The 24,993-nt window shown below is 40.1% G+C and overlaps 4 protein-coding genes across 14 annotated transcripts in view; 3 read left to right on the top strand and 1 right to left on the bottom strand.

Annotated features, from left to right (window-relative positions):
- Positions 1-23,276, bottom strand: part of nfrkb (nuclear factor related to kappaB binding protein) — a 28,556-nt gene extending 5,280 nt beyond the window's left edge. The window contains exons 1-27 of one of the 4 annotated variants that reach the window (XM_034890588.1): positions 23,076-23,276; positions 22,502-22,600; positions 18,955-19,107; positions 18,639-18,840; positions 18,405-18,532; positions 18,161-18,332; positions 17,956-18,060; positions 17,790-17,863; positions 17,626-17,707; positions 17,330-17,525; positions 16,626-16,737; positions 16,399-16,525; positions 16,241-16,318; positions 16,067-16,143; positions 15,876-15,922; positions 15,503-15,563; positions 15,222-15,396; positions 15,001-15,107; positions 14,769-14,892; positions 14,336-14,415; positions 13,948-14,144; positions 13,565-13,835; positions 13,294-13,473; positions 12,160-12,888; positions 11,343-11,449; positions 10,428-10,566; positions 9,446-10,289 (exon numbers count right to left, since the gene is read on the bottom strand). In XM_034890588.1, coding sequence (XP_034746479.1) covers positions 10,155-10,289; positions 10,428-10,566; positions 11,343-11,449; positions 12,160-12,888; positions 13,294-13,473; positions 13,565-13,835; positions 13,948-14,144; positions 14,336-14,415; positions 14,769-14,892; positions 15,001-15,107; positions 15,222-15,396; positions 15,503-15,563; positions 15,876-15,922; positions 16,067-16,143; positions 16,241-16,318; positions 16,399-16,525; positions 16,626-16,737; positions 17,330-17,525; positions 17,626-17,707; positions 17,790-17,863; positions 17,956-18,060; positions 18,161-18,332; positions 18,405-18,532; positions 18,639-18,840; positions 18,955-19,080 — 3,831 coding nt within the window. In that variant the 5' untranslated portion in view covers positions 19,081-19,107; positions 22,502-22,600; positions 23,076-23,276 and the 3' untranslated portion in view covers positions 9,446-10,154. Of the gene's footprint in view, positions 1-9,445; positions 10,290-10,427; positions 10,567-11,342; positions 11,450-12,159; positions 12,889-13,293; positions 13,474-13,564; positions 13,836-13,947; positions 14,145-14,335; positions 14,416-14,768; positions 14,893-15,000; positions 15,108-15,221; positions 15,397-15,502; positions 15,564-15,875; positions 15,923-16,066; positions 16,144-16,240; positions 16,319-16,398; positions 16,526-16,625; positions 16,738-17,329; positions 17,526-17,625; positions 17,708-17,789; positions 17,864-17,955; positions 18,061-18,160; positions 18,333-18,404; positions 18,533-18,638; positions 18,841-18,954; positions 19,108-19,478; positions 19,548-22,501; positions 22,601-23,075 lie in introns of those variants that run through there. The other 3 variants (XR_004659137.1, XM_034890587.1, XM_034890589.1) reach the window with 3 other exon arrangements.
- On the top strand, positions 2,732-4,598 carry gng8 (guanine nucleotide binding protein (G protein), gamma 8). Its single transcript, XM_034890599.1, has 3 exons — positions 2,732-3,047; positions 3,702-3,812; positions 4,216-4,598. The coding sequence occupies exons 2-3, from the start codon at positions 3,729-3,731 to the stop codon at positions 4,342-4,344; spliced, it is 213 nt and encodes a 70-aa protein (XP_034746490.1). The 5' UTR covers positions 2,732-3,047; positions 3,702-3,728; the 3' UTR covers positions 4,345-4,598.
- Positions 4,900-9,701, top strand: tmem45b (transmembrane protein 45B). 2 transcript variants are annotated; one of them, XM_034890597.1, is made up of 6 exons: positions 4,900-5,047; positions 5,998-6,195; positions 6,286-6,498; positions 6,597-6,781; positions 7,370-7,512; positions 8,415-9,701. In XM_034890597.1, exons 2-6 carry the CDS (start codon positions 6,006-6,008, stop codon positions 8,524-8,526), a joined length of 843 nt encoding a protein of 280 aa, XP_034746488.1. In that variant the 5' UTR covers positions 4,900-5,047; positions 5,998-6,005; the 3' UTR covers positions 8,527-9,701. The 2 variants fall into 2 exon arrangements, with proteins under 2 accessions (XP_034746488.1, XP_034746489.1); XM_034890598.1 differs by having other exon boundaries at positions 4,957-5,047; positions 5,990-6,195.
- The window catches only part of LOC117955843 (ryanodine receptor 1-like), a 46,876-nt gene continuing 42,200 nt past the window's right edge, over positions 20,318-24,993 (top strand). For 5 of the 7 annotated variants that reach the window (XM_034890586.1, XM_034890585.1, XM_034890582.1 and 2 more), the window contains exons 1-4: positions 20,318-20,542; positions 24,378-24,497; positions 24,594-24,692; positions 24,835-24,855. In XM_034890586.1, the coding sequence (XP_034746477.1) occupies positions 20,495-20,542; positions 24,378-24,497; positions 24,594-24,692; positions 24,835-24,855 (288 nt within the window). In that variant the 5' untranslated portion in view covers positions 20,318-20,494. The remainder of the gene's footprint in view (positions 20,543-24,377; positions 24,498-24,593; positions 24,693-24,834; positions 24,856-24,993) is intronic. The other 2 variants (XM_034890583.1, XM_034890581.1) reach the window with 1 other exon arrangement.

The following is a 24,993-nucleotide window of genomic DNA, read 5'->3' as shown; positions in this document are numbered from 1 at the left end:
GATGTAGATCAGTAATAACACAGTACATGAACAGACAGACTATATAAATGTTGAAATGTAGTAAAGAGTCGTTATGTTGTACAAAAATTGTGACAACAAGGTGGTAGGAATGACATAACAGACCAGGACGGATGAAGGAATGTATCAGAATGTGATAGCAATGCAGGTGAAGATGTGCATGTGTGCAAATATGGAGCGTGACAGAGATAATAGAGTGCAATAAGGTAAAAAGGAGTGCAAAAACAGCATGAATGATGTAGAACCGTACGTATCACTGTACGTAAGCATGTACAGTGATCAGACAGGAGCTAAGACAGATGTACTTAGAAGGCCGTTAGTGACATAAGGGTTTGTGTTTCAGATTTTTTTGTAGTTTATTCCAGTCATTTGCAGCTGAGAACTGAAAGGAGATGTAACTGCTTGAGCACAGGTTGCAGGAGGGTAAAGCTAATGACCAGTGAGCGTAGGTACAGCGAGGCTTTGCTTAGCAAGGTCAAACAAATTGTAAATTAGTTTTTAGCAGTGAGTTAAGCGACAAGTCTGTAAGGCCAGCCAACTAGTGCATAGAGGTTGCAGTGGTTGGAGTTATAGGGGGCTTTGGTCATTAAACGTGCAACACTATGGTAGACAACACGTAGTTTTTTTCAGGAGAGAGTTTGAGGCAATTCTGTAAATGACATCACTAAAATCGAGAATTGGGAAAATTGCCATTTTCACCAAAGGGAGTTTGGCAGCATGAGTGAAAGAGGCCTTGCAGAATAGGGAACCAATCCTAGACTTAACTTTAGATTGAAGGTGGGTTATGTGTTGTTGGGAGGAGAGGGAACTGTCTGACCAGACACTTAAGTATATTTTCACCGCCACATTTTCTAGTTCCAACCCATGGTAATGCTAATTGGGTGGTCAGGGGTGGGGGCAGCAAACGACTGAAAAGCAAGAACGTGGGTTTGCCAGAATTTAGCTGTAGTTGGAGATTTCAGAAGCAGTGCTGAATGGTGTTGAAGCTTTCCTGGAGGTTTTATAGCACACTGTCCAAAGAGGGGCCGGATGGGTACAGAATGGTGTTGTCTGCGTATAGATTTGAGAACTCCCAGCAGCAAGAGCCACATTGATGTACAGTATAGGAAGAAAAGAATCGGCCCGAGAATCAAACCTTGTGGCACCCCCATAGAGACATCCATATAGGTTCAGACAACAGGCCCTCAGATTTAACGTGCTAGACCCTATTAGAGAAATAGGTATTGAACCAAACGAGGCAGTCGTGAGAGAACCCAATGTTGTTGAGTCTGTTGATAAGAACACAATGGTAAACAGAATCGAAGGCCTTGGACAGATCAATGTACACGGCTCCACAGTAATGCTTTTTGTCAATTGCCTTTTGTTATGTCATTTATGACCTTAAGGGTGGCTGTGGTACAGCCATGACCGGCACGGAAGCCAGATTGCGTAGCGGAAAGTATATGGTGGGATACGAGAAGGTTGGTAATCTGTTTTTTGACCAAGCTTTTGAGGACTTTCAAAAGACAGGGTAAAATAGATGTGGGTCTATAGCAGTTTACGTCAAGGGTGTCTCCCCCTTTGAAGAGAGAGATGACTGTGGCGGATTTTACTGTATCATAACATGTTAAAAACATTTATTTATTTCTCTTTAATAACAAAATAAATTGTTTTAATTGGGAAATGACTTTTCCAAGCCACACAAAAAAGAAATGATGAAAAAAATGAAGCTAACATTTCTTGTAATTGCTGTTACCCAAAGACAGATCTGTAAATGTTGACATTAAATGTTAAACATGTGCACAAGTGTTGAGATATGCAGGCACTCGGCCATCCTCTCTGGTTTCATTGATCCTATGATGTAGCTTGTGCCATTAATGAACAATATGAGAGAGGAGGCATGCTGGTTGGCTGACTGGATGGATGGAAAGAGTTTATACTTGTCAGGTATAGGAAACAATATTGAGTCCTTATTAATTAGGACCACAGAAACAGTCCCTGCTTGAGTTATGCAACATAAAACTGAACAAATTAGTGACAGACTTTGTGACAGAAGTTGGTTAGATGAAACAGCAGCTCTTTCTACTCATAAGGTCCAGTATCTTTAACAGAGAGAGACCAATTACTACAGGGAAACAAATGTTAATGAGGCACTTGACATTTGACTCCACAGCATTGCCTCTTCGCCCCCTGCCGCTGTGTGGAATAACTGTCAGCTCTACAGGAAAGATTCAAAGCCTTGTAGAGTATAGGCATGATTCACATAAGTCTGAGAAAACTCACACTTTGACAAAAACTCTATCACTTACCTTGCAAACTTAGTGTTGGATAATGGCTTTTGCATGCTGTCCAGTGATCTTGTGCACTTATTGTAAAATAAAATTAGATTTTATTTGTAAACGTTATTTGTGAATTATTGTGCATTTAGAGCCATTCCTTAATACTTTTATACTGCAAATCTGCACAATGCTTTGTCCGAGAAACACACGCAGGTCACATCTACAGATAAAATCATAAAATACAAAATCAACATGTTTGCATGCACAATATATTACTGATTTTGTCTGAGAATGATTTACATATAGGAAAAACAATTAAAGTCATAGGAAACAACATAGCCTATTCTCTCGAGAGCTTCCTGATTACATCTAACACATTTTTTAATTTGCTGTCAGGTCAGGAGTTATGAAGAAACACAGGTGTTTTTTTCCTCTCATTTTATTAAACTATTAGAAATATAATCCCTATTTAGGGTCTTTTAAACAAAACCTATATTTATGTTACATCTTGCAACACATGCTCCTCTGTCATCTCAGGTAAGCAAGTGATAGAGACTCTAGAGATGAAGGTCACACCACATGTTGCCTTTAACTGCTGCACTGAGCCCATCCTGGGGGCAGAACCACAGCTAGTTGAAGGAGGGAACATATTGAAGTCTTTCTCCTCATCTTTGGCGTTAATCTCACTTCATTTGTTACTCTAAATTGGAGTGGGGGACCCCATTGAAGACAAGCAGACCTTCATTCCAGGAGCCGGTTGCTGTTGCTCTGGTGAGTGATGTGATTATTACGAGTTAGGATAAATCTGGAAAAAAAGTCTAATTTGTACAGATTAATGGAAACAGCTCATGTCAGACCTACCTATACATGTGTGTGTGAATTATATGAGTATGTAGAAATCATTTGTATTTATATAATTGACAAATTAGTTTCACACCCACAGACAATGACACAATAAAGAAAGTGCCTTTTGTTGTTGACCAATGATGGTTTTCATTTACCGCTCTCTAAAAGCAATGATCTCTTGCATCAATCTACAGCAGCACGTAAGTAACAGTTTAGCGGCAGATTAAAAGCATTGATTATAACTCTATACATCTGCAGTTTATTATAAACCTATTTTGAAAGAGCAAAAAGTTAATGTTAATGTTAGATGTATTTTCAGCAAGCGGATGCCCTCCCCCGGGGAGGCTGCCGTCCTCCTTTGAGACCCTCCCTGTGCCACTTGCAGCTGAGACCCAGGGAGCAGAATTAACAAGCTAATTGAAACTGACTCTAACCATGGCACACCTATGTCACATTCTGTGTTTGCTCTGTGTACACTTGAGAAGTGTATAACCGTGTTTGTATTATTTACCTATTTCTTTTATCGGTGCATACGGTCATTGCATGTCTTCTTACTTAACATTTGATGGTTTCATGCAGGCTTGCTGACTTTAGTGGGAAAGTAGAATGTCAAACAACATGGCCAAGATCGCAGATGCAAGAAAGACGGTAGAACAACTGAAACTGGAGGTCAACATAGAGAGGATGATGGTGAGTCAGCACATTTTGGAAGCACACAACCAATGATAATGTAAAGGTTTACAACTGTATGGCAACATGTCTTGTGTTTTAATGAATGAATAAAAATGCTCTTTTCACTTTTCTGTGTCTCAAAAGATATTTAATTTTATCTTTTTTTTAAATTTACAACGGTTTTTAAACTGATTCAGAAGTCCATTTTTAACAGATACCATTTATTGGGATTAATCTGACCTGCCCCTCCAATCTAATACAATTTGCTCCCTTTCCATAACTGATATCAGTTATACACTTTTACTTGATAAAGGAAGAAAGGCATTCTTTCAGTCTTTGAGTCAACTGTAAAAAATGAATAAAGAATTTTTCCACCCTTTCATTTTTGACACGCACGCACTAACACAACTTTTTTGTACAGATATCCAAAGCAGCAGCTGAGTTGATGGCCTACTGTGAAGCTCATGCCAAAGAGGACCCCCTGATGACACCGGTACCATCTTCTGAGAACCCGTTTCGAGAGAAGAAATTGTTCTGCGTAATACTATAAACCCCCAAATGTGAAAGACAAATGTCTACACATTAACACTTTACATTTATTATTTTAATGTGTGAGTTTCATTTCAGTTTTAATAACAAAGAAAATGTTTTTGTAGTTGAGAACTGAGAAATGGTCATCATTTGGTCCTGATAATGATGGTAATAAAAATGTATCGAAAGCGGGTGCAAAGTTCATTTGAACAGGCCAGCACTGCTGCCTCTCCTTTTGTACACAGATTGTATCTGAGCTTATATATTAACTCAATTGTAGCCAAGTTGTCATTTTGTTATTTTAGACTGGTGTTTAAAGGCAAAATAGATAATAAGGTTTGTTGTTCACAAAGTTTGGTGTGCTCTACTATATTTGCTCTAGATCACATTTTCTCAGCATGAAGAAAATAGTTTCACATTAATGTGACAAGGACATGTGTTGAAGTAAATCTTTTTTAGTTTTTTTAATTCCTGAATAAACATCATGATCTTCAGTAAGGTATTGTTTTTCTACCTGAATGTCACAGCTGTCTCTTACGAGGATGTCTCTTGGTCACAGAAACTAATGCAAATGATGGGTGGGGCTACATAATGACTCAACACAGGTTAGGAGTACACACAACAGGTGTACACAGTTTGCTCAGACCAGAGTGCTTTCATTTGAACAGCTGCCAGGATTCACAGGTTTCCAAAGTCTTTGGGAATTAGCAGCAGAGAATAAGGTATGTACATTCTGTTAGCCATCTTATACAAGTGTGATAGGAAAGGCTCATTTGCACTTTGGTAACTTTTGAGGGACTGTTTTGTGACAACTAATGTACAGTCTCATCAAGTCAAACAGGGCCAGTCCAGAAAAACTTGTCTAACTAAACATGTGGGTCTAATGCCTTCTGACATTGAGGATAACTCGACAAAGTTATAAACAGTCAACCCATTGATGAAGCCAAGAACACAAAAAAAAGCCATCATTTGCCACTTTAAGAGTGACCATTCTACATTTTCAATTCACAGAAATAGGCCAGTGGCAACATATTGAAAGCACATTGTTCAGCTTTTCATATTTGATCAGCATCTCTTTAGTTGTGAGTGTGACCAATATTGATAAATAAATACAAATTACTTTAGTGCCTTTATGAACTTTGGTGGCCTGTTGATTTACCGAACAGCATTGTTAGATTAGAATTTAATTTTTGCAAGACAAATGAGCGGCTCTTGTCAGGATCAATGAGTACGTCTTTTACAAACCTACCCTGATCAGATAAAACAAACAGTTTGAATTAAGTTCCTTATTTTCACTTTGTGGTAGATCTATGTTGATATTGCAACTCAGGATTTAACTAGATTATTATGACATAAAACATACTAGTAGGCTATTATACATGACTGTTTTGGCTCACATTTAACCCTATCTTGATCTCATATTACAACTGACTGCACCTTATTCCCAAATAGTTAATGTAACAATATGGTTTGCAATAATCTACCATCCCGTGAGTATGGGTAGTGTTATTGTGGGTATATTTTTCCGTTAAAAGACACTATATTGCATGTAATCATTAACATTGCTCAAAACACCATTAAACAATGTTACAATCTTGTACTTTAACCTCAAAGTTAAAGTCAAAGGAATATCAGTAATGAGCTAAAAATTTAACTTTTTTTTTGTGTTCAGGTCCAACGATGGCCAATTTTGGAGGACATGCCATTCCTGGCTCTTTTTTCCTATTGCTTGGTTTTTGGCTAACTGTGAAACACACTCTCCAACACTACTGGAGGACAAGTCAGCCAAAAGGAAGACGCAGTATGCCCTCTTTCTTTAAAAAAATGGACTTCTTGGAGGGAGGATTTCTAATCTTTGGTTCTTTTGTTGGTTAGTTTTCCTCTCAATCATCTCCACACTTCATACTTTCTAAAGCGGCTCTTGGCTCATCTCATTTGTCTGATGTTGTCCTGTCCCCAGGTATTATGATTGAACAGTTCGTGGTGGATGGGCCACATGCCCATCTCTATGACAAAGAGAACAATTCATGGGTCAAGCTGATGAACTGGCAGCACGGCACAATGTATCTGTTCTTTGGGATCTGTGGAATAGCACTGGTTGCCAGTACTGCATCCAAACTGGTGCCAGCTGGTGTTGACCGCCTTGCTCTCTCCTTGGCTCTTTTTGTTGAAGGTAAGCTAGGTTTTATTTTTACACTTTTCCTTTACATCACGGACATGTCCCCCTGATGTGTATTTGAGTCTTGATTTTGACGCTCCCATTTCATCCAGGGTTTCTGTTTTATCACCACCTGCACAATCGGCCCCCTCTGGATGCCCACATCCACTCTCTGCTGCTCGTGGCTGTGTTCAGCGGATCGGCCAGCACCATGTTGGAGGTGTTCCTAAGAGACAACATTATTTTGGAGCTGTTAAGAGCATGCCTGTTCATCCTGCAAGGCTCATGGTTCTACGAGGTAATCAGTAAACCAATGTCCTTGATACACAACCAAGGGATACTTAAGGGACCATTACAGTGTTCTGACAGTTTAAGTCCATTTACTGCAACTTGTGGAAACTTTAGACGTTCCTCTAGACAGCCAATAGATTAAAGTAATTCCTGTACGTTTTTCAGTAACAAATTAGTTCCACCTTGGCCTATTTCCATCCATCTACATCCGGTATTGGGTCGCAGGGGCAGCAGCTCCAGTAGGGGACCCCAAACTTCCCTTTCCCGAGCCACATCAACCAGCTCCGACTGGGAGATCCCGAGGAGTTCCCAGACCAGGTTGCAGATATAATCTCTCCACCTAGTCCTGGGTCTTCCCCAAGGCCTCCTCCCAGCTGGACGTGCCTGGAACACCTCCATAGGGAGGCGCCCAGGAGGCATCCTCACCAGATGCCCGAACCACCTCAACTGGCCTATTTGTAGACATTCAAATCCATAACATTGACTTGTCTCCTTTTTTCTAATTTGTAAATCTCTTTTCATTTAACAGAACATTTTTACTTAACATCACAGGCAGTTGGCTCCTTCTTCTAATATATACTATTTGTCATTTCAGATTGGATTTGTACTTTATCCATTAAGTGGACCGGAGTGGGACCTGAAACTGCATGACAACATCATGTTCATTACTATGTGCTTCTGCTGGCACATAGCTGTGGCCCTGCTTTTAGTCACCTGCATCTCCTCTCTGGTTTGGTTGTAAGTATCATTTTGCTATACAGGTTTCAGAATGGAAACTTTCAAGGAAATGTTATGAAAACAAGTTAAACTACTATTGGAATGCAGCTATAATGAGCTTGTCTGCCTGCTAATGCAGAGACGATCGGCCAAAACAAAGGATGAAATGGGATATATTGCCTTTATAAAAAAACTTCTGTGGTGTTACCTGCCAGTGAGCATGCAACATAGACAAACTGATAAATGAATTGAAGTGTCTACTTCCCAAAACATTTGGAAACCTCTGGTCTAGGTTTTCTAAGTGCTTTCCTGCATTATTGTACTCTATGAAACATATTCAAGATGAAGAAATCGGGTCAAGTTATAGCTTTCTTTGAAAACAAAAATAGCAGTTTACATTCCAATCTCAACCTGCGTTGTAAGGTACCCGGTGAAGTTTTTGTAAACATGGTTTTGTTTGCATTCAACATTTAACGTCCCAGCACAACGCACTGTATCCTTAAAACCTGCTGAACACGTCCGTGTGTTTAAAAGGTTTACTAGGCCTTAACGATATTTTGCAAAGTGTTTGTTTTGGAACCTGTATTGTTCACATCAGGTTGTCCATTTTTAATTGTTGCGTCAATATTTTTTCATAGCCCTCGGCAGTCAGCAGAAATGTTATGATTTTGCTTGCGCACACGCTGGTAGAACAAGAGATGCACACAAGTTTGAAAAACGGCTCTGCAGCACCAATAGTGGTCAAAACTGAGGACTTGGTTCGCGTGTTCTGACATACATTTGGAAATGTGGCTTCCCCTTCAAGATACTGCTTCTAAGAACACTTGAAATGAACATAATACCATCTGTTAACACTAAATAGGCTAGAGATGTGTAATCTTTGTTATTTATGCAAGTTTTTCTTTTTTTTCTTGTTCCAATAGCTGGGTGAAGAGGTTCTCAGGAAGGGGACGGGACATAGAGATTGGAATGCGAAGTACATCCTCCAAAACAAGCTCCCAGAAAGCGTTGCTTGAAGAGTCGGATGAAGAGTAAATGCATTATTATGGTTCTTTTACTTACATTTGATTAATTGTGGTTCATGACACCAAGGGCACTTCTTTTTTTTAACCTGCTTTGTTTAGTTCGGTTGAGTCAAACCCTGGAGCGTTTACCCCCTTGGTGCAGTTTGTTTGGACAGGTGTGAACACAGCAATCACATTCGGATACAGACCAAAACTACTGGGCCGAGACTACCTTGAGGCTGTGGTCTCAGTCCAATTACAAACCGACTCTGGTACGCTTTGGTACAGTCTGTCTGGGGTGAGACTGTGATCCGACCCACTTATTAGATACTCAAGTTTGAGTAAAACGGTTCCTGTAGTAAGGTGTGCTTAAGGTAGCAGCTAGCAATGTTTCTCTCAACCGAAATATCCTGCAGTCATGCTCATGTCTCTGTGGTCAAACCAGCCGCTGCTAAAGTTGGAGACAGACACCAGCGGAGTAGAGCAATGTCCCGCTGAGCAGAGCAGCAGTAGAAAGGCTGTTCGCGAAACAGTGTGTGGAAAACAATTTTAAATGAAATGAGCTGGTTTGACCTTGAAGATGAGAGAAATGTTTTTTTTTTTTCTTCTCCCAGACAGACACATCTGACCTTTAAACGGAGTGGACATAATGGGTTGGTTTGTAGTGATGCATTTCAATGTTTCTGTGTGAAACCAAGCCAAGGGGTTAAACACTCTAAGTTAACAAACTCAACTGATTCCGACCAGAACTAATGAACTATTGGTGTAAAAAAAAAAAAAGGAAAGTCTGCTGTTTTTTGTACAAAGCATTTTTTGTAAAAAAAAAAAAAAGTTACAATATGATCTGTTGTAATGGTCTGTAAATGGATTTTAAAAACACAAAAGTACAAGTTACATGAATTGTAAAATGTGAAATGTATTGCTTACTATTAAATGAAATGAACACTTATGAGAAGAACTAAATATATTAAAACAAATGATTAACAAGTCACAACATTCAAATCAGAGAGACTTAAGTTCCACTCATTACATTCCACTCAATACATTACATCAAACTTTTTATAGAAGTGAAAAAGAGAATCTTGTTGACCAGTTGTATAGAAAGTTGTAATTTAGGATGAATTCATAAGATATGATTTGAAGTCGGATTTAGGTGAAATATCAACAGAGCAAATAGTCTTCTGAACATTTGTCAACACCTAAAAGTAAATCTCTACTTGTATAGTAAGATTGCTACCTGCCAGAAAATGACAATAGTAGTAGACAGCCTGGTGAGAAGTTTTAGTTTTGTTTTGACTATAACAATGTGGAGAATATAATTCAGGAGATGGAATGTAGAAGAGGAATAATGACAATTTGGTGATAAATGGTAACTCTGCACAGACCAACACCCCGTAACAGAGTGTCAACTTGAACACAAGCCCAAAGCATTTACAGAATAGTATTGTTTGTGGCCATGTGGGTTTCATCTTAATGGAAAAGAAATAAAGGCATGTTGAACACTGTAATAACAATGCAATAAATACACATGCAATAGTAGAAAGTCAAATGAGCCTGAAATAGCTTGAACATGGTATACTTCAACAGTTGAATCCAGGCATGTTATATATTATACAGTGGACCTATGATTCATTGCTGACTGATAACATAGGATCACTGTTAAGGTGCAGGTGGGGGATCGGGGGCACATTTGGGTGAAGGTGCTGTCGTGACTACGACTGTGGACACAGATTTTGGGGAGCCTGTTGCCATGTGCTGCTGGAGCTGCTGTGCCTGGACCGTCTGGATGCGAACCTAAAAGGGAGTAACACAGTTAGCCTTAAGATGCTCTGTTTATTTTACTGGCCCATAAAGCAGCTGGTTTGATTGAATGGGTGTCACTTTAAAATACTTAATAATTTGCAACACCAAATAAGTGTAATTTAAGCTAACCTGCGTGGCCTGTCCTTGCTGCTGAAGCTGCTGGAACTGCTGTGCTGTGACAAAGCTGACCGGTTTGTTCCCTGCGATCAGCTTTGTCCCGGCCGGCATGGTGGTTAGGATGATGTTCCTGCCCAGACTGCTGATACTGCTCAGACAAAAGAGGAAATGAACAAAGACATGCCACCAGCCCAACTAACAGCTGTAAAGAAGGACCATGTAAAGAAAAAAAGACAATACATAATACAAAAAATAAATAGAATCCAAAAGGTATACTTCAGCCACTACAGTGTAAACTAAATATAAACAATAGTTTAACCAATAGAGGTTAAGGACCGTATTTCAATGATCTAAGCTCACGGCGTGAAGCAAATGATGTAGTAGGGTCTGTGCGACGGGTGCTTGGTTCAAAAGGGTTGTACTTATTTCATAGGTGCGTTTGGGCATAACATACAATAAACCAGAGTGTCCTCTCCCATTCCATTCCATTCCATTTAAAAGACAGGTGCGTTTGCACCTTGACCCATTGCTATTATAATGGATTGGCACAAATCACTTCCTGCTGCCTCAAGATAGCAGATCACCAAGAATTCACCTGAACACACCTCCCCCCCTGTAAGACTAGCATGCCCATGGGCACAAAAATGTGTGCAAGTGCATTTACTATTTAAACGACATGAACGCTGGGTTGTCTTAAAAAAGCAAAGACACTTTGCGGCGTAGTGCAAGATAGCGCCCTAAACCTCAAAGCATTGAATCTCACAGCATATTCCAATAAAATATATAATGAAAATTCCTAAACGATACAATCTTTCCAACTCATATGACATTTTGAGTTTAATTTTATCTTCACAATCAAATGGTTTATTCATTTTTTCTGGAAAAGGTCAACAACAAAAAGAAGAAGGTGCAGATGATGAGACTCACTTTGTGTTAAGACTTCCTTTCACAATCGGTGTGGTCACAACACTTTTGCTCTTCAGTGGTTGGTTCAGGACAGAGATAGGCACAGTTATCCGTGCAGGTAACTTCCCCTACAGTGTTGTCAAAAAAAAAAGAAGAGGATTGTTCCTGAGTCGCGGGACGTTTAGAATTAATTTCCTAGACTTAAGTGAGTTCCTCATTGCTGGATTTGTTCATAAGAAAACTATGCTAATGAATAAACCAACTATTAACAGAGAGACATTTTTCAAGAAGAACACAGTAATTTAAATAAAATCAGATTTTTTTTATACAGCACTTTTAGCACATGTAAATGCAGCAGATCCAACTGCAACTCAAATAACCACTTGTAAAACACATTTAATTGAGCCTTTTGTCTTTGGGAGCAAAATAAAAAGATTTGTGCTCAGCATTTTCCGTTATCTTATCTCAGATGACATTAAAGCATATCTTGAGTTGTTTGACATAGGCAGATGTAAGTTGTTTGTTGGAGGTTAGCTTGTAATATCATAGCAAACTAGTCTGGGGTTGCATGCATCCTCTTACTGTAGGGGCTGGTGCCTTTGACTTTCTACTACTTTATATCCCTTGACCTAGGCAAGTGAAAATCACTTGGTTGAAACTGCATTACAATATACTACTTATTATATGATATGATATAATGGTTTAGGACTATTTAGGATTTCTGGTGTACCATATCTGTAATCATATTAAATAACATACCTTATCTGAAGGGAATGACGGACAAAACTTAACAAAGAAACTTGCAATTTCCTTAAGAGAAACCAAATCATTTCCCTACCGTTTGTGTAGTGACCACTGTAGCCGGGACCTGCCGCACGGTGGCTGTAGCAGTTCCAAGTGTCAGAGGTGAGCACGAGACTCCGGGAGCCACTGTGATCCCCTTAGCACCAGCCACAACACTGGCAGCCATGGTCACTACATTAGCACATGTAGACGCTGTGAGTGTTTTACAGCCGGTAGTGGTGGTCATCGTGATGGTCTGACCCTGTTTCTGTGGAATAACACCAAGGCCTGGCATTATCCGAATGGTGGCACCACTCTTGTCAGGGGAGGTCACGCTGGAGAAGGTCCTAGATTTTTGGTCTGCCATGGTGACAGCCAACGTGGGCATCAGACGTATTGCTGTGTCTCCTGCAGCCTTCAACAAGTTAGCGGTAACAGATCCCGCTTTGGTGGTCTGTACTTCCCCTGTGCAGGATGTAGCACTGGAGGCAGAGGAAGGTGAAGGGTGAGGCGGCGTCACATGGAGAGTTGCTGAGATGCTCTTGCTGCCTGTGGTGGCACTGCTAAGAAAGTCAGGGGTGAGTTTCACAGTTGCAACTGGGGATTTGGCAAGAGTTGCCATCATATCTGGGGTGATCCGCAGCACTGTCTGGCCTTTTGCGTCAGTGGTGATGGAGGACGGTGAAAGACGTAGGACATCTTTACCCTGGATGCGCAAATTTGTAGCCGTTATTGGAATTCCTGCTCCTCCTGTCTTCATTCCCAATTGGCCTGTGATGGACACCTTAAAAAGCAAATTACATTTGTTACTCATTTAAAGGATAGATATTTTTACAGCTCCATAACCTGAAGATTTTTTTTTCTGTTGGTACCAGATAAGGCCAGATTTCCTAAGCAGGACAGAGGCTGAACTAAACTGAACTGAAATACTTATCTCTGCACTGGTACTTCTTAATATGTCTAAGTTACTTATTCATTAAAATTTAGCATTACGTGTTTAAGCAGTACAATTTGTCTATCTGTTATCTACCTGTTAATAGCGTATTGTAGTTTGAGGGCATGGCTATCTCTACACATTTTAAACCTCTGCAACAACCATCTTCCAGCCTGGGGGAGACATTCAAAACGGTCAAGACAGTTCAGGAAAGCCTAACTGGCCAAATATCCCAGGTGAAACTAACTGGTTCACCTGTTTGATATTCGGGCTGGTGACTCCTTGCAACATAGCAGGGGAGACAGGGTTCTTAGCCGGGCTACCAGGTGATCTGGCTTGAGGTTTGGCCACAGCTACAGCAGACACAGACAGGGTGGTCGGCACCTGGACTGGACTACTGGCAGACTGACTCCTCAGAGGCACAGAAACCACTGCCTATTGATATAGATTTTAAAAAAAAACATACAGAATTATTATTTATTTGCAATATGCAAAAAACATCAAACACAGCTATTCATCCGATTACCTGTGAAATGCCCTTGGCTGACATTGACACCGGCATCCTGATCTGGTGAGGGGTCTGATGTACCAGTGTGGCCTGCTGACCTCCTACCGAAGAACCCAGACCAGGCTGAGTAGAAACAACCCGCACCTGAGGGAGGGAGCCTGCCGCCAGGTGACTCACTATGCGAGCAGCGTGTTGGGATGTGACTGGCTGTGAAACTGGTGGACAAGCCTGACTGGTGGGTAAGATGGTTCCCAGTTGGGGCAACGAGGGAGGGGACACAATAAGAACACTGGGAGAAAGGGAGGAGAGAAGCCTATTTCAAATTACACAGATGAAACATGGGTGCACGTATCGTACAGTATTAATAAGAACAAAAACTCTTGGGTCGGTGTCACACTGACCCAGTGCTGGTTTTGATAGTATCCGGGACTCCGGTCTTTGTTGGCGTGGTAGTTGTGCAGGGTAAGGGTGACATAGGGGTTCCGGGTGTGTTTGGGGTAGGTGTTGTTGGGGTTGGTGACATGGGATTGGAGCCTATATCCTGTCCTGCCTCCAGACATCCCGTGGTTTTACTGCTTCCATCTTTACTTCCGGACTTCTGAAATATTAACAGGAAATTATTGCATGTTGCTCTAAGACACTGATAAACAACAAATTAGAGCTCCAAGTGGGAAAACAAGAACTTCCACTACAGTAGTGCAAATGTTTTCCTTACAGTGAATAGTGTATGTTTTACATTGTGTGCAACTAGGTGTAGTTTCTGCAGTAAAATGAAGGCAGTGGACTCACAGGCTTAGATGCAGGTTTAGGTTTCTGCTGTAAGGCTTTTCTTGCTTTTGCAGCAGCAGCTTGAGCCTGGTGGATCCTCTCTGGATAAAAGAAACAAACATATTTCCAAATCCTAAACACAAGGAGCATATTCTATGAGACACTTTGCTCATCTCCATGTGAGTGCAATCCCACTATGGCAACAAACAAGGTGATAGAAGGATAAAGGAATAAAAGGTTGAACATTTTCTAATTCTACACATCCATGGTTTAAAACCACACAAATTATGAGAAATATACATGTTACACAGATCTACAGGAAATTAAATCTTCTATTCAGACAATAGTGGATAATCAAACTAGAAAAAAAGGTTCCTTGTTGGCTGTTTCCAATCACCTTCAGGATTAGAGATCTTTACATTTCTGTCTGGAAGTCTGGAAAAAGGTTTCTTACCAAACTCCTCTTGACTGCGACTGCGGTGCAGGTAAATCCAGAGCTTGCGTCCTATGTCATACTTTACACAGGGGTCTTTCTCATAGTGAAGTCTATCCAGAGCCCCACTGACAACCGTGTTCACCTTAATGGCGAAGACAACAACTTAAAGACTGCAGGCCAGTTGTAAGGTAAACACACTCTAAACATTAAGCTAGATGACAACAGAAGAAAATAAACATAAATAACACACCTGTGCACTAGTGACATCTGGAGCAAGAAACTGGGAGTCTTTCAAAAGTTCACAGATCTCGGCCCTCGTTCCTTCCCCATTGGGTAACCTGGCTGCTGCATCCCGCACTATGGAAGAAAGTGGTTGGAAGTCAGCAGTGTCCCATTGGTTGCCTTTGCACACACTGAAAACGGATTCTCTGCAGCCTGACAAAGGAGTCCGAGTAAAACAGAAAGCCTAACCCAGAGAGAGAATGGTGACATATGGTGGTCGGTCTGAGCGGAGCAGTGTGTGCTCCCTGGCTTTGTTGAGAGACATCTCCTTATCAAACACCCCTTTAACAGGCCCCACCACAGATTCAAAGCCGTGCATCCTAAAGGTGAAGGCTTTATGTGGCTGGTTGTATCGCTGCTGCTCCTAACGGAACAAAAAAAGTATGTATGTAAAACTTAGTATGTTCATGTCCAGGCAAAAGAGGCAACATGTTGTTAGTAACAAAAAGATTCCAGAAGCACAAACAAACCTGGATTTGAAACACTTGTCTCTCATCTCCAGTACTGGGCCGCACCACATAATCAGTTGAGCTGCTTGGTTAAAGATATTACACTGTTAACTTTAACAACCATGACATTCTAACGCAAACTGCTTTATTATGTTAATGTCAAGCTACAAATAACTATTATATTTATCAATAGTTAAACTACTGATTTTTTGATTGAGGAATTAACTATTTGCCATCTAAAATACACAAACTTAGGTTAGTAAAAAGGGCATTCTTAGTCCTACAAACAACTCAAAAAACAACCAATTAATTTACGGTCAATCAGCTAGTTAATTAGTTACATTTTAAGTGATTTTATCATGTTTGCAATGCCTTATAAATCGCTGAATCTTACACTCTCGCTGTGGGAGACGTCATCTCTAGCATGTCTTCATTTTCTGTCTGTGGAAGACAGAAAAATCCTGTTTACATTTTGTCACAAATTAAAAAGTGTTAAACATTGTAAACAAAAGTAAAGTAGCAAAGTATATTACAGACTGCAGAGTCATTGCTAAAACTGTACCTGTAATATAATATTTGTACTACCTTGATAACTAAATCTTTGGAGTCCAGCCACAGCTGACAGAGAGCACTGAGATCCTTCTCTGTATCCTGAGTGGGGCCTGAAAATAAATAATTAAATGTAATCCTCATGAATACAATTAGTCTAAATACCAAGCACTGCATTACTCAGGGATTTTAATAGATGCTTCCTCTTACCAATCCACCTCCACTGCTGAGATTCATCAGCAAATTCCACAAATGGAGAAAAGCCACTGGGGAGTGCCATCATCCCATCTGTTTATAACATACAGTAGGTGAGTAAGATGGGGTGGATAATACAGCATGACCATTTCAGAGTGACCACGGCTATTTACCTTTAGTCTCTCCCGCAAGAAACTGCAAGGCTTGAAGAACCAAGTCGGACCAACATGGGACATATGAAAACCACACGTTGAGACAACTGGCTGGAGAAGACTGCCACATTTGAACTTTCTCCTCTAACTGACACACAATGACAAACATCACAATGTAAGCCTCATGTGTAGTCAGAACTGTGATTTATTTTATAATATGTATGTGAGACTCTGTAATGGGTGCCTACCAGTGAAGTGCTGTTAAGGTTTTCCGCCCTTAAGATGCTCTCCAACAAGCTGAAGAAACTGATAGCTATTTCTTCAACTGGAACTGGGCTGCTCTGAGACTCTTCCACAATTCTGCAATAATGGTATGGTTCTTTACATTAGACTTTGATTACAGGAGACCCACTAAAATAAGCATATTGTCACGGCACAATCTACCTATGGGCTTTTCTGCATGGCTGTTAGGCTGGGTAGGAAGGTCTTAGATGGTCACAGAGACTGGGAGTTTACAAAGAGGAAGATTAGGAGCAGCTGCTGGAGACGACAGTTTGAGGACCGGAGTTTCAGGAAGAGATGCTGTTGCTGATTGTCGCGACAGAGATCCTTTTTTTCCCCCATTTAGTCGTGTTATTAGTACGCGACTTTAAATGTCTACAACTGAACTGTCAATGGAGCACCGAGGCTAACCAGCATCTGAATACAGAGAGCGGACTAACCGGGTGATGGAGCGGAGCAGCACCGGGCAACGAAATGACAGGTAGGCCCAATTTACCCCACCTTAAGCCTAGCGCTTATCTGTGGAGATTCATAAATGCACGGCCAAACTCTGGAAGACCCTAGACAAGTAACGCTAGTATCAAGTTTTCCCAGGGTTGTGGTTATGCTGTGACAATATCCACACATTATTCTGTAGGTATTTGTGGCCCCAGGGTGGCACTAGACTCACTCCTCCTTAATGTTGGGCAGTGGAGTAGATGGTGTGTCTGGCAGGGAGTTGATGATGCTCGTTGGTGGAGCTGATGGGGTGTCTGAAGGTGCGAGAATTTCACAGGGATCCTCAGATTCCACTTTTATTGTCCTCATTTTCTTCTTCCTTCTCTCATCCTTTATCTTCTTCTTAGGCAGAGACAGATCAAAAAGTGCTGCAAGAAGAAAGGGAAAGAAACATGTCAACTGTATGTCATGAAATCAGTGAAAGCAAGACTTTGGCTTAAGATTTATCATAATAATTCTTTTACTTACGCACAGTCCCCTTCCGACCAATATTTGCTCTTGAAAGTATGTCTCCAAGCTGAAGATCGGAGGTCATCAAGTCTGGATGATCCTATGTAAATCAATCAGGAATGATATACTGTACAAATTAAGACAAAACCATATCTGTGTCTTTCTCTCCTGACACCACTTACCGGCTGTCGCTTCCTCTTCTCCCGATGGTTCTGGAGCATGGCTTTCAAGTCCTGCTCCCCTAGTTCTATTTTTTCTGTGACAAAATTAAAAAACACCTAAAGACATTTTATTTGCTGTATTTAAACATTTGAGGAACATCATCCTTACATGGCAGAAATAACTGACCAGTAATCTTCATGTCTTGAGTGGAGAGGCTGGGAAGAACTCTGAGCGAGACAGTGGGTGTAGGCGAGGGGGGTGATTGGGGTGCTGGAGTCCATGATGATATGTCTACAAGCATTATGCAATAAGACTCTTATTAGTATCCCCAAGCTTTTGGCTTGAGAAAGTATCATTATTGGCAGTTAAGCTAATGAAAGAACAGACTGACCGTCATCATCAGATGAAGCATTACTGTCTCCACACTCAGTTTTGACGTCCTTTAAGATGCGGCTCAATCGTCTTCTCACCCTTGGCTCCCGCATTTCAACATGAGTCTTGGTCTGTAACTTTCTTTTTGGTGGAAAGTCCAGACCACTGTGAACCGCAAACTCCAGCAGCTCCTACAAAAAGGAAGACACATTAAGACTAACGGCAAGAGGCCATGTGCCTTGTACCTGAAACTTTAAAAATACCTTTCTGGAGACGAGGATGTGCTTCAACAGTTTGTGGTAATATTGCTGAAGGGAGTACAACTGTCGCTTCCTTTGGGACTTGGCACACAATTGTCTGTACTTGACCACCTCAGGATTGAAGTAACCATCTGGGTTAAGATAAAGAGAGTCATGATCAGGAAGTGCTTCAAAACGTTACTCGGCATGATACAGTTGTGTGTTGGTGGGTCAACAGGTGGATAACTAGGAAATCACCTCTGAATTGTTTTTGTGCGAGATAAAGGGGATTTCCAAAGTTAAAGTCTTTGTTGTTGAACAGGTCGCTGATGGTGCTGTCCTGCTCAGCAACATTGTTGTCAGGAAACTGTGGCAAAAACTGCCGAAGGTGCTGCCTCTGGGAATCTGACAGCACTTCACTCCAGGTGCTTTCACTCATCACAGAGAAGAATATTTCAGGCTAATGAAAACAAAAAGGTAAACAGCTCAAATGAATGCATCGTCTGCATTGTGTTTGACATCTGAACAATCGTAAAAAGCAGAAAAGCGCATCACTGAGCGCCTGATAACTCACGTCCTCAAGTAGGTCCTCTGGAAGGTTCAATCTACAGTTCCCGAGCATGCATTCCTCTGTGATTTGTCCATCGTTTTCTTCTTTTGGATCGAGAGGGTCTGTTAGCATGTGGGTGAGGGCATCCATTCTTCTCCTGTGTACCAAGATTTAAACCTTTCATACAGAAAAATACATGGCTAACGTTACACACGAAATCTCGTTTTAATCTGTGAACGGACGCCAGCTGATGCGTTTGCTTTCAGGGATTCTTGCAAACCATGCTGTGCTTCAGGTTTTGGAAATATCTGCTAGTTTAGTGCTACAAACGTCATGAACATTAGCAAGCATTTACCAATGTCAAAACATTAGCCACTTTGTACAGTTACGTAGCGCTGCTTTGCGTGATAAACTACCAGCTAAATTAGCAAAGGAGCCAAGTAACAATTGTATTCCGGTTTCAACACAAACGTTATCGATATTTTTGGCAAATTTGCTTATCATGAATAAGTTTATACTGCTGATTAAAAACTGCTAATCGCTCTTACCTGACACTGCTTTGTGTTTAGGTAATGAAGGGGGGACTATTTTACCGACGTACCGTTTTCTTCTTCTACGGAAATTGGATTAAAAACCAAACGCGGTTTACCGCCCTCCACAGGAATGTATACCTAAAACTGTAAAATTATGCACAAAATATAGTAACTTCGTTTCTTTTAACAGTTTACTTTTATTTATTGTACTTAGTATTATCAGAGACGGGTAAGAGCTGGTAATAAAGCCTATTTTGTATTATTATTCGTAACATTAGGTCAGAGAAGAACATTTTTATTTAACACATTAAATCATTCACACATTAGCTAGCTGGCTATTTCTTTGAACGAGAGCAGGAGCAGACCATGCATGCTAGCAGACAGCTGACTGCTGTCATTTATCCATGCTGACATCTTCCCAAGGGAGGGCTAGGTAGTTTTAGCCAATTCATTCAGCTTTTTATTCTCATACACATCTATTTTATGCTGAAAAAAGAATGCAATATCTCATTTATTAGTTTAGTCTTACACACACACACACAGACACAGACACACACACACACACACACACACACACACACACACACACGCACATATATATCATTTATCAATTCATGTTTTTATGTACTTTTATAGTATATTTAATGTATACTCCCACATGTCCTGGGTGTCCTGTTATTTGTTATATTATATCTCTTGTGTCTCTATTTAATTGTCTTACTTTAGTGCCATAATTTAAAATGTGACAACTAAGTGCAACACAATGGTCTAGATTCCTTAACAGGAACATTTGAATTGCTGTTGCAGCTTTGTCAGCTTGCTCCACCTCTTTATGATGTTGTAATGAACAGGACTGAACAGGCAATCCCTCTGCCTCATTCCACAGTCAGAGAGAGGCACAGGACTGTCCTTCAGAAACCTTCACCGACGTTGTCCTGCCTTATGTGGTGGGCATAGACACCAGGAGGTACAGAACTAAGAGATCGACATTCTCCCATTTCCCCCAGGTTTCCTTTTAATGCTTTGGGAGAATGGCAGAAGGTGCAGATGGAGAGGAAGAAATTCAGTTCCTGCGCACGGTAAGTGATGCTGTCTGCCTCTTCGCAAAAAGTATATAAACAGTAATTGGCCTTTTGTGTACTGAATTGTTACTTCATTGTAGATAATAGACATTTACTGTTGGGTAACTTTCTTTACATGGACTGAGCACAGATTGCCAAGAACAGGTGGCTGGTTTGGTCTGCATTGTTATCTATTTATATCCTATTAGGGTTCTTGATATACAATTACTGCTTTGTCTCAAATAAGAAATCTTCTTGTGCCAGGTGACAGTTAATACATAGACATAACAGACTACCAAAAACATTTAGATACAGTTACATGAAAGTATTCTGACATTTTGACACGGATCACTTTACTTTGATGACAGTTAGGACAATTTAACATGTCTTCAAAAATGAATTGGTTCTATCATTAGAATACAAATCAACTGAGAGACATAGTTTGGTCCTAAAGCATGATTGGAGGGTGGCCAGACTCATTTGATGACAAAATAATGCTGCAACTAATAATTGATTAATAGTGAATGGTAGTATGAACTGGTGGGCTTAATTGTACGAGAGACAAAACGTTGTGTCGTTATAACCATGTTTGTTACTTGATGTTGTTCCAGATTAAATAGTGGTTCTGTTGTTTTTTTGCCTTTGTAGAGAATGAAAATCGGAATGATTTAAGTATTCTGGGTAGTTTGCTATCATTTGTTATTTGTATCAATAGTGTATGTACACTAGACTTGTCCTTTAGCTCATAAGCTATAACCACCCATGTCCATAACTTTTTTAGAAAAAAATTAATTTGACAGATTGCAGTGTCACAAACATATATTGTTGGATTTGTGATAACTCAAGGATTTGTTTGCCAAACATCATGTAATATACTCACTTTGTTGCTCCCTGGAAATAAATGGCTGGTACTGATGGTGGTCATCTCTTGCATATAACTTATTTTCTGCTTGAGTTCTGTATGTAACTATTTGTAAACCAACATAACGTGACATTGGTAAACAGCCTGCTGTGCATGTCCCACACCAACGTTGAACATGGGCACACTTCTTCTCATGTCTTTGTGCTCTGTAAACCCAATTTCTGAGTCAGGTAACATGCATTTTTTATATAAATATCTTGCTTAGGGAAGTTTCAGTACATTTCAAAGTTTGATTTTATACTTTAAAACTAAGATTTTACATTACATTATAAAATAGTAAGTGTAAATGGAGTTTATTTTGGCTGCATTACTCACCGCTGAGCTATCAGATTTCCAGCTTAGATCTCTGGGCCAAGCTTGCAGAAGGGCATTGTGGCCTTGCAAGCTGTCTTCTGTATGTATCTTTATTTGGATAGTCAGTGTTGATACTCAACTATTGTAGATGTTCCACATAATGTCACTTGAGTTTCTCTAGACCCATGGTAACTCTATCCTTTCCATTACCATAAGCCAGGCACTGCTTAGCTATAGGCTGCATTATGAGTATCACTTCAAACTCCGATCCTTGAAGCCACTTGATTATAAGTGAGAGAGTGTGCATCCTGAAGTGTGACTGCAGTCTTCGTTTTTGCTTAAAGAGACATTTACTTATTATTTTATAAATAAATATAATAAGTATGAACTAATTTAAATTCTAATGTTTTCTTGTACACATTTAATCTAGCAGCTAGATCTAAAAAACACATTTCAGTTGGCATTGCCTTGTGGCTTGTAACACCACACTAAAGTAAAATATGTTAACAATGTGTCATAAAGTTACTGTCAGTCTGTAGCCGTTCACCCTGAACTCAGAGTTCTATATATACTGTGTGAGGATTATCAGGTTCAAAGTGTGGCCCATTTCAGCACCTGCTACTTCAGTCCATGTGGGAATTTTACTCCTAAAGTAGTACTAGAATGTTTTTTATCAGATGCTGGTTTCAAAACATGTCAGTTTCCTATATTAGTTTTTACATGGCAAATCTAGCTAAAACACTGTAATTTGAGATAAATACCCAGCTGCTGGCCTCATATTGTCATGTTGCATCTGTCTTTCAGTCTGTCAGCCTGTCCGTCTGTTGGTGTGTCTGCCTGTCGACACATTCTTGTCCACACTGTAAATAAGGAACAGAACACGACAGAAACTTGATACTTACTTCTGTCATATGCTATGGTAGAATGTTACTCTAATAGATTGCAGTCCGATGCATTTAACTTCAATAATAATAATAACAAAATAATTGTTGTAAATTATTAGGAAGCTACTGACTTCATGTCTACGGCACAGGATAGGTATTTCATTGTTATTGTTTAGTCAGATATTTGAGTAGTCCATGTGTTCAGAACATGAGATAAATGAAAAGGAAACAGACTACACCCTATTACACTTCAAACTCACATATGTTTACTCTTGAAAAATACGCATCCTCTTAAATATACTTTATAATTATTTTGCAGAATTTATTGCCAGTTTACAGCTTCAACAACAAGTACAAGGCACAACTTACATTACATTACACAATAGTTTAACCCAAACACACAACTGACAACTATGTTGAACTCTTCACTAAAATAGCATTTATTACTTACTGATTAGTGCCTTATGGGTATGCATGAACCGGAAGCATTTGCAGATAAAAAACACAAACAGCTGAGCATGAAGTTTTGAGCTGAGATGAATTTTGAATATTCCTCTTCTCAGCAAGCTGACTAATTCTATCGAATCTGTGTAATGTGGGCTATTTTTTTAATCTGGCAGTCAAATCCTAAATATCTGTTGCTTTCCAGAGGGGGATGTGTGAACAGCAGGTGCAACAGCCTAAAATAGAGATCTGAGGGGGAGTGGCCGGTGTCTTGGAGCCAGAGAGGTGGGAGATTAGAGCTGTGCCAGTGACAGGCACAGAGAAACACATTAACAGGACAAAAACAGCTGAAGGTTGACAAAAGTTCTGTAAGGAAACAGCTGTTTATGCAGGTTATTTTATTCATGCATGGTCTCAAGTTGCTGTTATTTATATTGGCCTCAATGTTGTCTCTCTGATTCAAGGTTTGTTGGCTAAAACTGAATAATGTATATGGTGAGATACAGTCAGACATCTACACTCTCTGTGTTCCTTTGTTAACTGCTTTCTTGGTATGTAGCCACCTCTGACTTAGTTTTACTTGTAATGTCACCCCTCACAAATATAGTACAGTTTGCGTCGTATAGTTCTGACCTTTTGATTCCATCAGCGTCATGAATGGCAAGTTTAAAAGGCTAACCCATGGAATTTAAGGCATAATGCAATCTAAGATTGGCAAAATTCATTAAAGGGGAACAAAGTCTATTTATAGGTCCTGGAGAGTACTACAGTACAGAATATGTGAAAAAATGTGTCTAAAAACTTTTGTAGCTCCGGAGGGAGCCTCTCAAAGTCTGACAAATTGTATCAAGTGATGCCATTTGAGGCACTGCTAGCATAAAACACCTGAAGCCGCACTGTCGACAGTCTAGTTGCAATGTGGGTAAAGTAGGTGTCAAGGAAGAAGAATAAAAAGAAAAATTAGCAATATGCTAAAGACATTGTACATTTATCCTTGTTTAGCCTTTTTGCATTGCCCCTGTTCAAATAAAAAAAACATGACATAACAAAAGATGATGTCTCTGGTTCTCCTGCATCTATTTTTTATACTTTTGTTATAGCTGTTAATTGTAAGTCTGACAATGTTATGGGAATGCTAATTGGTGTGGCATTCCTTCAAGATTTAAGTTGTGTAGCATTAGAAGATATGTAGTTCTCTTTTTGACAATTTTAATATGATCAATCCAAGTTAGTATAGACAACCTATTTACGGTAAGTTTCACCCTGAAAACTCATCCTACTTGACACTAGACTTGTTTTGCTTTTGTAGGATGATCAGGTGGTGCTGCAGTGCACTGCGTCTATTCTTAAGGAGCAGATCAAACTGTGTCTGTCATGTGAAGGATTTGGGAATCGTCTGTGTTTCCTTGAGACCACGTCAAACGCTCAGGTAGTAAAAACACGGGTCTTAATGCATTTTATCTAATTTCTTTGAGAATTTGAGTTTCTGCTGTTCACCAGGTTTACGGGTTGTCCTGTGTTTCAGATTGTCCCTCCAGACCTTGCAATCTGCTGCTTCATTTTGGAACAGTCCCTGTCTGTGCGGGCATTACAGGAGATGCTGTCCAACTCTTCTGTGGATGAGGTAAGTCACAACTAGGGGGGGAGTAGTCCTTTAGTATTAGTAATTAGTACTCAATGTGTATTGTTCATTCAACTGAAACTCACTTTGTTTCTTTTCTGACTTGACGGCACATGTCCTTTACTCTCCCACCTGCCAACCTTAGGCTGTCGATTTGGACAAATGGGTATGTTTGCTTATTATAGCTTATTATATCTGCATTGGAGCTAATGTTCACAACCTCATTACTGTTATTACGCATACAGTGTTAATCATGCAACTTAGTTATCGTTTTGCACATTTCACATTTTTCTTGGCTGTTCTG

This window comes from Etheostoma cragini, chromosome 13, assembly GCF_013103735.1.
Source record: "Etheostoma cragini isolate CJK2018 chromosome 13, CSU_Ecrag_1.0, whole genome shotgun sequence".
Taxonomy (NCBI): Eukaryota; Metazoa; Chordata; class Actinopteri; order Perciformes; family Percidae; genus Etheostoma; species Etheostoma cragini.
This window is presented reverse-complemented; position numbering and strand designations above follow the sequence as displayed.